The following is a 14,838-nucleotide window of genomic DNA, read 5'->3' as shown; positions in this document are numbered from 1 at the left end:
TTGTGTTGAGATCTTTCTATACCATGCTCTCAGGTTAGCAAGCCAGATATTCTTCTTCGTCCTGGGACCTTTTTACTTCAATTTTACCTTGTAAAATGCACTGGAGTAACTCGTATCTGCCTTGATTCCTCATTATATGTCCCAAGTACTGCAGCTTACGGCCCTTCACGATGTTGACTAAATCTGCGGTTGTGTTTATCCTCCGAGTATTTCTTCATTGGTGACTTTGTCTGTCCATGGTATCTTCAGGATCCTTCTGTACAACCATAGCTCAAAAGCTTGAAGTTTCGATAGAGTTTCTGCCTTCAATGTCCACGTTTCTACTCCGTATAGAAGCACTGAGTACACATAACATTTAAGAAGCTTTATTTTTGTTTTTAGAGTGATGTCATGGTTCTTGAACACATAGCTCATAGTCAAGAATGCACTTTTTGCCTTTCCGATGCTACATTTAATCTCTTGAGTATTGTCCCACGACTCTATGTGATAACATGCCTACCGAAAATCTTATTATAAAAATTAGATTGACATCGTGGATATTAAACAGTAAGTACTTAACTACATATATCTACGGTTGCTCTGTTTGTATCAATTTATTTAAATAATTTTACAGTGTACGTTTATTACATATATATACAAATTAACATCCTTGCACTCCAAAGTCTATTACCCGACTATAGTCCTCCTAAACCATTTAATTGATCATAGTAAGATTCAGTAGTAGTCTTTGCGATATTTCCATTTCCACCAGCAGCGTTTTTATCCAAATTTATTTTATTATTTACAAGAACTTGGTAACCACTATCACTTAATTTAACATCTTTGGAAGAAATAAGGTTTGATGACGAATCACCGTCTAAGTTGGTATTAATATAAACATTAATAACCGGTTCAGGACACTGTCCCTGTCCGGTGGATACACTTGGTTTAGTAGGAACTGGCTTTCCTGGAGACATTTGTACTTCGCATATAAAATACCGAACGTTGTTGCAATCTTCATCACTCCAAAAGCCCATCTGGTCTACTTGGATGCATTCTTTAGAACCCCTTCTGCTTGGTTTACCAACTGCCCAGTTGGAATAGGTTATATCTTGCTGTGCAGTAGGCCATCTCCAGGTTCCGAGTATTTTCTTACCGCCAATCCAATAAGGGCCAGAAACATCTTAAAGAGATCCAATATTTAAAAATTATAGGTAAGCATTTTAAGAAACTTTAATACAACAATGAAAACATCAGAGTTGATAAATAAAATCAATATACGCAGAAAATTAAATATTAGAATGAATGGAACCATTTTTAATAGATCGACGTAAATTCTCGCATTCTCACATTCTCGATGTAGTTATAGTGGGCAGATGTATGAGAGACGTGGTGCAGTGTTTTACAAGGCTTGCGGACGAGGCAAGTGAATTAGGACTTGTGGTAAACGAGGAAAAAACCAAATATATGTTGATTTCTAAAAACTCCCGAAATATCCAACAGAGAATTCAAATCAACAATCATACCTTTGAGCAAGTCAAAGAATTCACATATCTTGGATCGCTAGTAACGCAACAAACACGACAAGCGACAAAATAAAAAGACTCATAGCAATAGCAAACAGAACTGTTCACGGTCTCCAGAAACATTTAAAAAATAAAAATATAAAACGCGCAGTAAAGCTCAATATACAATGCGCTGGAATAAGTGTTACCCCACCCTCCCCCTTATTAACTTATTTATTTTTAGCACAAAAGGAAAACGCTTGGACAGGTCGATTTTTAAAATAATTCTAGTATATTATAGCATCAATGTTTCGAACATTCCGCGGTCCCTCTTCAGGTAAAAGGCATACCTTTGACTTTTTTAGGAAAGTACATCATGTGACACCTCATTTAAAAGCTTTAGAAATGCTGATTACAAAAATGTATAATACTTTACTCCTATTTGAGAGCGTAGGCAAAATTTCGGTGGAATTTTTTTTTAACGCATTATTTTTTTAGAATTCTGAGAAAACTAAGTATTTTTGAAACATTTAAACGCAGATTAAAGGATTACATTATTACGGAGGGCTCAAAAGCCCTTAGACTAAACACAATTTCTTTTGAATGATATATTTGAAATTAAAAATCAGACTAAATTTTCCCTTTTTTTCACCCCTGTGACTTATTAAAATAAACATTATAGAAGTTCTCAGGGACTTTCGACCCTCGATAATATTGTCATATTTCATTTTGCGTTTAAATTTTTCAAAATACTTTAGTTTTCTCAGGATCCGAAAAAAATTAATGCATTTAAAAATAATTCGACCGAAATTTTGCGCCGCTCTCAAATAGGATTAAAGTATTATACATTTTTGTAATCAGTATTTCAAAAGCTTTTAAATGAGGTGTCACAATGCCATGATGTACTTTTAGACCAGTAAGGATTTGGGAAAAATGTCTATTTTTGGATGTGAAAGGTGGCATTCGGATTTTTGCAGATAAAGTTAGGTGACACCTTCAGTAATAATAATTGACTTTGCTCCTTCTCAAATATGCCCGGAACATTAATAAAAAAAATTAAAATATTTAAAAATTTCGAAAAACGTCGATTTTTTTCTGCTTTCTTTGCTTATAACTTTAAAACGATTCGATTTGGAACAAAGTCCTAGAAAAATAAAATAAAGATAATTGAATTTTGTATGATATACGGCTGGTCAAAAATGTCTTAACGTATTACCTTTTCTGCAATATAGCAATAAATACAAAATAAGGGGGCAAAATACGCCTGTTGTTATTCAATATTTTTAACCACTTTGGTAGCACTTAGAACCTTAGTAATTCGCTTAAGAAATTCTTTGTAACATACTTAAACCGTCTACCAAATTTCATTAAAATCTACCTAATAGATTTTGCATAATAAATTTGCAATCTAAATGTTTTTAAAAAAGTTCAAATTTTTTAAAATCTTTCTGAACAAAAAGTAGACCATTTAGAAGTTGTCCAATTTTTTACATATAAAGAGGTGCTCTACCTATCTAATACACTTTACAGAATTAAAATCGGATTATTTAAGGGGCCTCGGCAATGTTTTAAACTTATAAACAATTTTTTGGCTTATAAAAAAATAGCTTTGTTTAATAATAAAAAAATTAATTTTTAGCAATGCAAATAATTAAAACCGGTATAATTTGACTTTAACTTTTAAATGCTGTCAGCAGAATTGCTATTTTATTTTTTAATCAGAAGTTATTCGCGTTAAAAAATGCAATTTTCGAATTTTTGAAAGTTCCACTGCGTTTATCTCGAAAACTATGCATCCTACAAAAAAACTTGTAAGAACATTTTTTGCTTAGAATTACCCCAGAAATACAAAAAAATGTGTTATTTTGCGAAAAATCGATGTTATTTAATTCCGCAAGTTCTTTGTTTATAACAATCTTATCGACATCCGGATCAACTGTTACCCAAAATAATCGTGTTCTACGGGTCAAAAAATACATAAAAATCTTGGGTAAGTCCATCTAAATAAAGGAGCCCGTAGCACCCCCTCCTGGCCACAGAACTAATTTGTTTATAAGCCAAAAAATTGTTTATAACTTTAAAACATTGCTGAGGCTGCGTAAACAATCCGATTTCAATTCTGTAAAGTGCATTAGATAGGTGGAGTACTTCTTTATATGTAAAAAAATGACAAATCTTTGTATGTTCTAGTTTTTGTTGTGCAAGATTTTAAAACATTTTAATTTTTTAAAAAAAGTTTAGATTGCAAAATTATTATGCAAAATCTAGTATGTCAATTTTAATGAAATTTGGTATACGATTTTAGCACATTACAAAAATTTTCTAAGCGAATTAGGAAGGTTCTAAGTGTAACCTAAGTGATGGAAAATCATTAAATAAAGACAGGCTTGTTTTGCCCCCTTATTTTATATTTATTGCTATTTTGCAGCAAGGGTGATAAATTAAGACATTTTTAACCAATCGCATCTGATAGAAAATTTAATTATCTTTGTTTTATTCCTATACGACTTTGTTCCAAAATGAATCGTTTTAAAGTTATAAGCAAAAAAAGTAGAAAAAAAATGAAATTTTTTTAAATTTTTTAATATTTAATTTTTTTATTAAGGTTCCAGGCATATTTGAGAAGGAGCATAAATCAATTATTATTAACGAAGTTATCCGCAAAAATCTGAATGCCACCTCTCACATCCACCTAAAAACAGATCCTTACTGGTATATTTCCCATTTAAAAAAAAGTTATGCCTGTCACCTGAAGAGGGATCGCGTAAAGTTCGAAACATTGATGGTATAATATACTATGATTATTTTAAAAATCGACCTATCTGAGCGTTTTGCTTATGTGCTAAAAATAAATAAATTAATAAGAGGGTAACACTTATTCCAGTGCACTGTATACAAGACCTTAATAAGACCGGTTTTGATATACCTATGGGGCTGAAACGTGGACCTTATCTCAAAATGATTAACTTCTTAGTATTTTGGGAGAAAAATTCTTAGAAAGATTTTTGGGGCTGTAAATGAAAATGGGCTATGGCGTCGAACTTTAAACTATATCAGTTATACAACAATTCGGATATTGTGAAATTCGTTAAAGTGCAGAGACTTAGATGGGCTGAACACATTGCTAGGATCTTAGATCACGAATACACGAAGAAATTAACATTTTCAAGACCAGAGGACACAAGAAGGAGAAGACCACGAAGAAGATGGATTGATGATGTGGAAGAAGACCCAAAGTTCCTAAGTGTCAGAAGATGGAGGAAAGTTGCCAGGAATCGACAGGAGTGGCTACTTCTTTGCGAGCAGGCCAAGATCCACAACGGATTGTAGACCCACTTATGATGATGATGAATCAACGAAAAAATACTACGTCAACAAAACTTTAAAATATTTGAAACAATAATTATGATCATTATCAGTGGTTGAGCATATAGAAAATAATTCTTACTTTGTAAATCCAACAAAAGCCACGCTAAATCATCGTTTACATATTCATCATTTACTTCTAAAAGTTGCATCTCATGATATTCACAGAATCTTGCTGCTTGCTTTTGAGTACCCTAAAAATTAATTACGATAAGATTAAAATGTCCCAATGTTGTCTTCAGAATTTTTAAATTTTGTGTGAAATGTTCCCTATGTTTCGGATTATACCGAATTATAGTTTGCCTTTAAAAACAGACACAGTTTAACAACACAAACCGTAGATGCTACAATAGACAAATTAAGGTATTCTTTTTCTCATGATCATCTTTCAGTGCGTCACAGTTTTTCGATTTCTCTCTAACGCATTAAATTGTATGTGACAGAAAAAAAGGCACGTCTGTGAATACTTTGGTAATTATTCTAGTTTGGTGATTATTCTAGTTGTCGATAGATGGCGCCATAATCAAAAAAGAATTATTTATTAAATAAAATAATACTATTATCAATATAATCTGTACAATTTATAAGACTGTACAAATGAAAGAAATACCATTTTATAAATGCAATAGACACAATTGATTTGGTTTTATTCCAAATTGAAAATAAAATTTGACAACTGTCAGATTTAACTAAAATGTCACGTTAGAATAAATGTCATAAATGTGTATTATCACGGACTTACCTTTTTTTCTATAATTTGTGACGCACTGAAAAATGTTCATGAAAAGGAGAATAGACAATTTTTGTCCAAAAAAATTTATAAAATGTCAGGGGCAACCACTCATATAACTTATGGGTATAAAAATAGATTACAACCTATTCTCAGTCAGTCCTACAGGATATACGTGTAAAATTTCATAAAAATCGGTCAATCTGTTTCGGAGGAGTATAACTAACTCTGTTACAGGAGAATTGTACAGTTATGAGCGCGCTAATAACCTGCAAAATAGCACAAAAGATAGAAAACGTATTAAGTTGTGAGATAAAAAGAAATGGAACTAGTCGAACTGGGAAATTTAGCCATATTAACCTACAAATTTACATTATATTGATTGTTTCCCACCCTTAGACGTATTGGATGAGTTTGGCAACTCGTATGAGAAAGCGTATTAAGTTGTGAGATAAAAAGAAATGAAACTAGTCGAGCTGGGGAATTTAGCGATATTAAGCTACAAATTTACAGTATATTGATTGTTTCGCACCTTTAAAAATGTCAGACGAGCTTGGCAACTACCACTGTCACAGTGACAGTTTTAGTTGACATACCCCTCTGATACGTGTAAAGTGTAAAGGTGGGAAACAATCAATACATATAATGTAAATTCATGTAGTCCTGTCGCCAGGGGGGTTACAACGGCCTTCTTAATTCAGATGGACTTACCCAAGTTTTTTTTATGTATTTTGGCCCGTAGAACACGAATTTTTTGGGTAACAGTTGATCCGGATGTCGATAAGATTGTTATAAACAAAGAAGTTGAGGAATTACATAACAGCGATTTCTCGCAAAACAAAACATTGTTTTGTATTTTTTGGGTCATTCTAACCAAAAAATGTTAATACAAGTTTTTTCGTATGATGCATAGTTTTCGAGATAAACGCGGTTGAACTTTCAAAAAATCGAAAAATTGCAATTTTTGAACCCGAATAACCTTTGAATAAAAAATAAAATAGCAATTCTGCTTACCGCCTTTAAAAGTTTGAGTCAAACTATATCTGTTTTGAATATTTGCATTGCTAAAAATTTATTTTTTGATTGTTAAAAAAAGCTATAAACACATAGTGTTTCCCGTGCCTAATACATGCGTTTTAATGCATGCTACGTAGAAATAGCCCCGCTTCCACTTTTACCTCTTCTACCTACTCGTTCGATTTTAAATGAGAAATCATTGAAAACATCACTCAAGTACTAGGTGTTTATAGCTTTTTTTAACAATAAAATAATAAATTTTTAGCAATACAAATAATTAAAACCGATATAATTTGACTTGAACTTTCAAATGCGATAAGCAGAATTGCTATTTTATTGTTTAATCAAAAGTTATTCGGGTTCAAAAATTGAAATTTTTCGATTTTTTTAAAGTTCAACCGCGTTTATCTCGAAAACTATGCATCCTACGAAAAAATTTGTAGGAACAGTTTTTGGTTAGAATGACCCAAAAAATACAAAAAAATGTTTTGTTTTGCGAGAAAACGCTGTTATGTAATTCCTCAAGTTCTTTGTTTATAACAATCTTATCGATATCCGGATCAACTGTTACCCAAAAAATTCGTGTTCTACAGGTCAAAATACATAAAAAAAACTTGGGTAAGTCCATCTGAATACAGGAGGCCGTTGTACCCCCCCTGGCGACAGGACTAATGTGTGAATGTCGCTAAATTTCCAAGATCTACTATTTTCATTTCTTTTTATCTCACAACTTAATACGTTTTCTATCTTTTGCGCTATTTTGCCGGTTATTAGCGCGCTCATCACTGTATTGACGATCTTACATTGTTAATACATTGTTTATAATGGTAGGGGAGCCCAAGTGGGGATTTTTGCAGTTACTCGAGCGCGTCAGATTATTGCATGGGGAGAAACCTTGTCATCTGAAAATGTATCTCTGACCTCTACCATAGGTATATTGGCTCTTAATGCAGGGGAGTTCGTTAAGGGGGGGCCGAAAAAAAATATATCCTTAGAAAAACTCGAAATTGTCAGATTAAGATAAGGTAAGTTAAGTACATGCAAAAGAGTGTATATTTTAAAAATCTGACGATTTGAGTAAGGAAATGGGTGTGTCCCAAAGGTGAGTCCCAAATGAATAACAGATCGAAAAACTAAAAAATAAGAGCACAATAATTTTCATAAATCTATCTAATGATACCAAACATGACTTCCAACGGAGAGGGGTGGAGTGTAACTTTAAAATTTCAAACACGAATCCCACGATATTTCGCGAAATGAACATCATATCGAAAAATTGAAAAATACACTTATTCAATATATTTGCAAAATCTATCGAATGGCACCAAACACGACCCCCACGAAGGTGGGGCTGCGGGTTACTCTAAAATCTTAAATGGGAGCCCCCAATTTTTATTACAGATTTGGATTCCTTGCGTAAAAATAAGTAACTTTTATTTGAGACATTTTTTCGAATTATGGATAGATGGCTCTATAATCTAAAAGAACAATTGTTGGAAATGTAAAATTAAATTAAAAATGGAAAGTCCCCACTAAAATGTAAAACTTTGCTTATACTCTGGGCTAATTAGCAAAATTCATGGAAAAGTTATTTACCAGCAATTTTATTGCTGGAATTGAATTATAAGATCCTATATATTAATAATATAGGTATGCAAAGTCCGCAGATAGTGTGCTACTTTTTTAATAAACAAAATGGCGCCGAAAAATCGTATTTTTTTCAATTATTGCTCTATAACTCCGAAGATTTTAACTTTACAAATAAAACACCTTAATAAAAATTCACCGCAATTAAATTCTGCATAGAGATATGTCTTTCACGATTTGCTCCGACGAAAATTTTCCTCGGAAAATGCGGGTTTTCCTAACAAAAACTCTAATTTTCAAATAAAGTTTTAGGTAAGTAATTATTAATCAATAATTAAATAACTTAGTGACATCAAAGCTTTCTTGGTATAGATTGTAATTCCAGAAGCCGGTGAAAATTAAACGAATATTTTAGCAACAATTCAATTGTAAATTAACAAATTACGATCGCAATAATAACCAAAATAATCATGATACATTTATCAAACTTATAAAGATTATAAAGATGAGATGCTTATTTAATATTTTATCGACAAAATATAAATTTTTCTTTTTTTTTGCATAATCTTTAAATTTTGAAAAAAAAATAGTTATAATACGCTGGTCTAATAAGTAAAGTACAAGGAAAGGTTATTTACCAGCAATTTTATTGCTGGAATCGAATTATAAGATCCTATATATTATTAATATAGGTATGCAAAGGCCGCATATAGTGTGCTACTTTTTTTATAAACAAAATGGCACCGACAAATCGTATTTTTTTCAATTATTGCTCTATAACTCCGAAGATTTTAACTTTACACCAAAAATACTCAAATAAAAATTCACCCCAATTTAATTCTGCATAGAGGCATGTTTTTCCCGATTTGCTCCGACGAAAATTTTCCTCGGAAAATGTGGGTTTTCCCAACAAAATCTCGAATTTTCAAATAAATTTTTTGGGCCAGTAATTATTTATCAATAATTATATATCTTGGTAAAATAAAAGCTTTCTTGTTATAGATTATAAATTCAGAAGCCGGTAAAAATGAAACGAATATTTTAGCAACAATTCAATTGTTAATTAACAATTTACAGTCGCAATAACAACCAAAATAATCATGAGACATTGATCAAACTTAGAAAGATTATAAAGGTGTGATGCCTATTTAATATTTTATCGACAAAATATAAATTTTTCATTTTTTTGCATAATCTTTAAATGTTTAAAAAAAAGTTGTTATAAACAAGTTAACATTTCTCAGAAATTGTTTATTATATTTTAATTTAAAAAAATACTTAAAATGCGTATTTCATAGATCTTGAAAATTAATGCTTTAAAAAAATTTTCCAACCATTTGCAAAAAAGTTATGAAGTAGCAAAGTAAATATACGAAATCTCCGTTGTTTATAATTTGTTTTAATTGTTTCAAAGCTTAAAAGTGAGTCTTTGGTACAACCTAATTACTCACAAAGAATGTCAAAAATTAGTGCAATGGTTATATTTTAATCAAAGATTAAAAATACTTTTTTTTGTAATTTTTAGCGCAAATGTAGGCCTGATACAGAGTCGGAGCTAAAATGTTCACTCGAAGCGACTGACACGCAGCATGCATTATTTATTAAAAGTGTACATCACGCGGCTGGTCGTCGCTCAGAGTGAAAATTTTAGCTACAGTACTGTGTTACTCTACTTTCGCGCGTGTAAATTACAAAAAAATATATTTATAATCTTTAATTAATATATAACCATTAAACTGAGAATCGATATTTTTTTGTAAATAATTAGCTTGTACTTTAAACTCACTTATACGCTTTGAAATAATTAAAAAAATATATAAACACAGTAGTAATCGTATGTTAACTTTGCTGTTTCATAACTTTTTTACAAATGGTTGCAAAAAAGTTTTAAAGCATTCATTTTAAAGATATTTAAAATGCGCATTTTAGCTATTTTTTAAAATTATAATATAATAAAAACTTTCTGAGAAACGTTAATTTGTTTATAACAATTTTTTTTTAACATTTAAAGATTATGCAAAAAAATAAAAAATTCATATTTTGTCGACAAAATATTAAATAGACATCTCATCTTTATAAGATTTCAAAGCTTGATCAGTGTATCATAATTATTTTGGTTATTATTGCGACCGCAAATTATTAATTAACAATTGAATTGTTGCTAAAATATTCGTTTAATTTTCATCAGCTTCGGGAACTATAATCTAAACCAAAAAGGCTTTTAAGTCACCAAATTATTTAATTATTGGTAGATAATTACTTATCTTAAACTTTATTTGAAAATTAAAGATTTTGTTGGCAAAAACCCGCATTTTCCGAGGAAAATTTTCGTCGGAGCAGATCGGGAAAAACGCGTCTCTATGCAAAATTTAATCACGGTGAATTTTTATTTGAGTATTTTTGTTGTAAAGTTAAAATCTTCGGAGTTATAGAGCAATAATTGAAAAAAACACGATTTTCGTGCGCCATTTTGTTTATAAAAAAAGTAGCACACTATCTGAGGACTTTGCATACCTATATTATTAATATATAGGATCTTATAATTCGATTCCAGCAATAAAATTGCTGGTAAATAACTTTTCCCAAAAATGGCCTATTCTCCGGTAATCAGCCCAGACTATTAACTTTTTTTTGGTTTTTGGACCTAATAATCACAATCCAATAGGTCACCATAACGCTCGAGTGGCTGCACATTTAGCATACTTTGCTCCCCTACCATAAGTAAAAAATGACGTTTAATCTTTCGCATATTTTGTTATTTACATATTGTTAAGAGGATCGGTACGTTTTTTCGGCTGCAATGCTATTCAAATGGGGATTAATTTTTTTCGAATGCTGAGAAAACTAATAAGTATTTTTAAAAAATTTAAACGCAGAATGAAATATTACGTTATTAGCGAGGGCCGAAAGTCCCTGAGAACTTCTATATTATTTATTTTAATAAGTTACAGGGGTGAAAAACTATGAGAAAATTTAGTGTTATTTTTAATTTCAAATATCTCATTCAAAATAAACTTTTTATTTATTCTAAGGGACTTTCGGCCCTCGGCAATAATTTAGTCCTTCATTCTGCGTTTAGATTTTTCAAAAATGTTTATTGGTTTTTTCAGGATTCGAAAAAAATGAACACATGTCCGTGGTAATATTTTCCAAATCTATCTTTGTCATACAACGCACTTAGTCGAATAGAATATTGTCAGTCAGACACTGACAATCAGTGACAATTTTAAATCATTATTTGACATCAATCGGGAATATTTTTAGTTGTTGATTAAACAATATTGATATTACAGTGTATTTGATAAATAATTGATTTAAGAGGTGAACTTAATAAAAAGTTATTTATTGTGTATTATTTATGGAAGATAGATGCAGATAATACATTAAGATATATTCTGTGATCCAAGTATTTTGTTTTTAAAGATGTTCAAAATTGTAAGCGTTCCATAGTAACAATATATTATTAAAAAATCACTTTAACACTTTTGCTCTTTTCTCGATTGAGTATTAGTTTTTGCTGTAGGTACATATTATTACAATCACTGAATACAAGCTAGTGAAAAAATTATTATCACATTTATTAACTGAATTAATAATTTGCAATTATACAAAAAATAACAGTTATCCAAAAACATTCAAAAGCCATCTCTTTAAGCTAGTTATGCCATTGTCAAGTAGAATACCAGTGTGAATTTTACTACACGTAATTTGCCATGTAAAGACAGAAAAGGTAGGGATAGCCGTAAATTATTTGCGAATTATGTACCCATAGCCTTAACGGGAGACTATTATTACATATTGTTATCACCAAATTTATCGAAGCAGTTGTTAGATAGCTAAATCGTTACTTCCCTGGTATATATAGTTCAGAGAAATAAGGAAAAAAAATATCGTGTTGGTGACACATCCCCCTCCAGGCTGAAACCAAATTTTTTTTATTAGTATGGGCATCTATAATAATAACCTATATGTTTCCTGCAGCCGATTTTGATGATATACATAGTTATAAACAAATGAAGATCAAAAAACGGTAAATTTTCGCTTTCTTCGTCTCTTACTAAAAAATTGGGCATTTTAAACAAATTTGAGAGTAATAAACTCATAAACCGTATAAAAAACTTCAATATGGCGTTCGCTGAATATGTCTATCCTTATTGGTTACTTAGAAAATTGCCAAATAAATCATAAATTTTGAGTTTTTATAAATATTCATAACTTATATAAAAATTAACTTAGAACCTTCTTATTACATGGAATGCTGAGACTAATGGTGCTTAAATTACACCCTAAATTCCAAAGCAATTGGTCAAATAGTTTAAAAGTTATTTAATTTGTTTTTCCAAAATTAATTTTTTTTGCAACACTGTAAGTCAGAAAATGATGAAGTTACAGTAATATTTTGGATAGTTTATGAAAGAAGAAAATTTACAGTATTAATTTAATTTAAAAAAAAATGACAAAAAGTAATTATAGATATTGCAAAATAATTTTGCAATAACATGTGAATTAAAAAAATGGGGGGGCTAACTTTGTCCCTAAATGTCCTAGAACAGTTGTTTTTCTTTCTAAATGTGTATAAAAATTCAGTCTTTCTAAATATGAAAAAATAATTTTTCTACGGGTAACGGTTAAAAAGTTATTCTAATTGTTTATAAGTAAGCAAAAAATGGACATGTTTTTGCAAAATAATTTTGCACTGTTTAAAATTATTTTTTGTCATTTATTTTTAATTAAGGTAATAGTATAAATGTTCTTCTTTCATAAACTATCCGAAGTATTATTGTAACCTCATAATTTTCTGACTTATAGTGTTGCAAAAAAAAATGAATTTGGGAAAAATAAATTAAATAACTTTTAAACTATTTGACCAATTGCTTTGAAATTTAAAATATAATTTAAGTACAAGAAGTCTCGGCATTCCGCATAATAAGAAGATTCTAAGTTAATTTTTACCTAAGCTACGAATATTTATAAAAACTCAATATTTATGATTTATTTTGCAATTTTCTAAGCAACCAATAAGGTTGGACATATTCAGCGAATGCCATATTGAAGTTTTTTATACGATTTATGAGTTTCTTACTCTCAAATTTGTTTAAAGTGCTTAACTTTTTGGTAATAGACGAAAAAAGCGATACTTTACCGTTTTTCGATCTTCATTTGTTTATAACTATGTATATCATCAAAATCGGCTGCAGGAAACATATAGGTTAATAATACAGATGTCCATACTACTCAAAAAATTTGGTTTCGGCCTGGAGGGGGATGTGTCACGAGAAAAACCTTATTTCTCTGGACTAATAGGATCAGAATAAAAAACGTTCATAATAGTTATAGTCCATTCTTTCACGGTTTTTGCTGTACATTTTAAAGAACCCCTTGGATTGACATGAAATTTGGCATACGCATAGCTAACATGTCATAGAAAAAAAAGTGATATGGTGCCGATGTGTGCTTTTGCCCTGGGGGTGAGTTTCACCCCATCTCGGGGGTGAAAAAATATATGTTCAAGATAAGTCCCGAAATGGATAAACTGACTAATTTTAAGCAACTTCTGTTCTATAGAGTTCTTTCACCAAATCAATACTTTTCGAGTTATTTGCAAGTAAATATGTTCATTTTTCAATAAAATAACCAGGTTTTTAGACGGTTTTTCGCAAATAACTCAAAGCGTAAGCATTTCTTCGGAAAAAATATTCTTAGTAAAACTATAGCCTATTATTTATTAGTAAAACTATTAGGTCCCTATACCTAGCAAAAGCAGAGTTATAGTTAATGAAAAATAGGTTCATATTCGAAAAATTCCAAATAGAATAATTCAATGTGAAATATCCAAATAATGAAGCATTCTTGGGGAAAACACATTACAACTTTTTTACAGTGTTTAAAAAAATCTTTATTTCTGTTTTTATAAAAAAAATGTAAGCAAGTTACGCACAAAATAAAGTTGGTCCCTTTTGTTTTGGCAAAAAAATCAGGAAGATCACCCCTCAATTAGCAACTTAAATGAAATTAATCGTTACCGTTTCACAAGTTACTTTACTTATGTTGTGTTTATATGATCTGTAAGTTTCATCGATTCAAAGTGCTTATTTTTGAAAAAAAAAATGGTTTTAAAGTAAAATTTTAAAAATTTTAATTTTGAAAAAAATGCTTTTTTTCAAAACAACTTAAAAATTGTTACAGATACCAAAAGTCTTAAACAATAAAAAAAGTCGGCTTTGCTTTTCTGAATATTTTGTATTTTTTCGTTTTTCTGTAATACAAAAATTGGTTAAGATTCGGTGTTTCTAAATTTGCATACACTCGTGATAAGTGACTCGTTCAAGCCCTTTTAACTACAGCTCTTTCAAAAATAAGGACTTTAAACCGATGAAACTTACAGATCGTATGATCAATACATACATGAGTAAAAACTTGTGAAGTAATAACAATTAAGTTCATTTTAAATGCTAATTAGGGGGTGATTCTCCCGATTTCTTACCAAAAAAAGGGAGCAACTTTATTTTGAGGGTAATTTGTTTACTTTTTATGCTAATTTTTTTTTAAACAAAAATAAGCATTTTTTAAACACTTTTAAAAAGTTAAAACGAGTTTTCCCCAAAAAAGTGCTTCGTTTTTTGGTTATGGCACGTTAAAATATACGATTTGGAA

At 30.3% G+C, this 14,838-nt stretch overlaps 1 protein-coding gene across 1 annotated transcript in view; it reads right to left on the bottom strand.

Moving 5' to 3' along the window:
• Window positions 1-578: 578 nt before the first annotated feature.
• The window catches only part of LOC114334535 (macrophage mannose receptor 1), a 66,652-nt gene continuing 52,392 nt past the window's right edge, over window positions 579-14,838 (bottom strand). Inside the window, exons 9-10 of the mRNA XM_028284601.2 lie at window positions 4,933-5,044; window positions 579-1,162 (exon numbers count right to left, since the gene is read on the bottom strand). Of these exons, the coding sequence (XP_028140402.1) occupies window positions 675-1,162; window positions 4,933-5,044 (600 nt within the window). The 3' untranslated portion in view covers window positions 579-674. The remainder of the gene's footprint in view (window positions 1,163-4,932; window positions 5,045-14,838) is intronic.

Source organism: Diabrotica virgifera, chromosome 7 (assembly GCF_917563875.1).
Source record: "Diabrotica virgifera virgifera chromosome 7, PGI_DIABVI_V3a".
Classification (NCBI taxonomy): domain Eukaryota; kingdom Metazoa; phylum Arthropoda; class Insecta; order Coleoptera; family Chrysomelidae; genus Diabrotica; species Diabrotica virgifera.
Note: the sequence above shows the minus strand (reverse complement) of the source record. Positions and strands in the feature narration are given on the sequence as shown.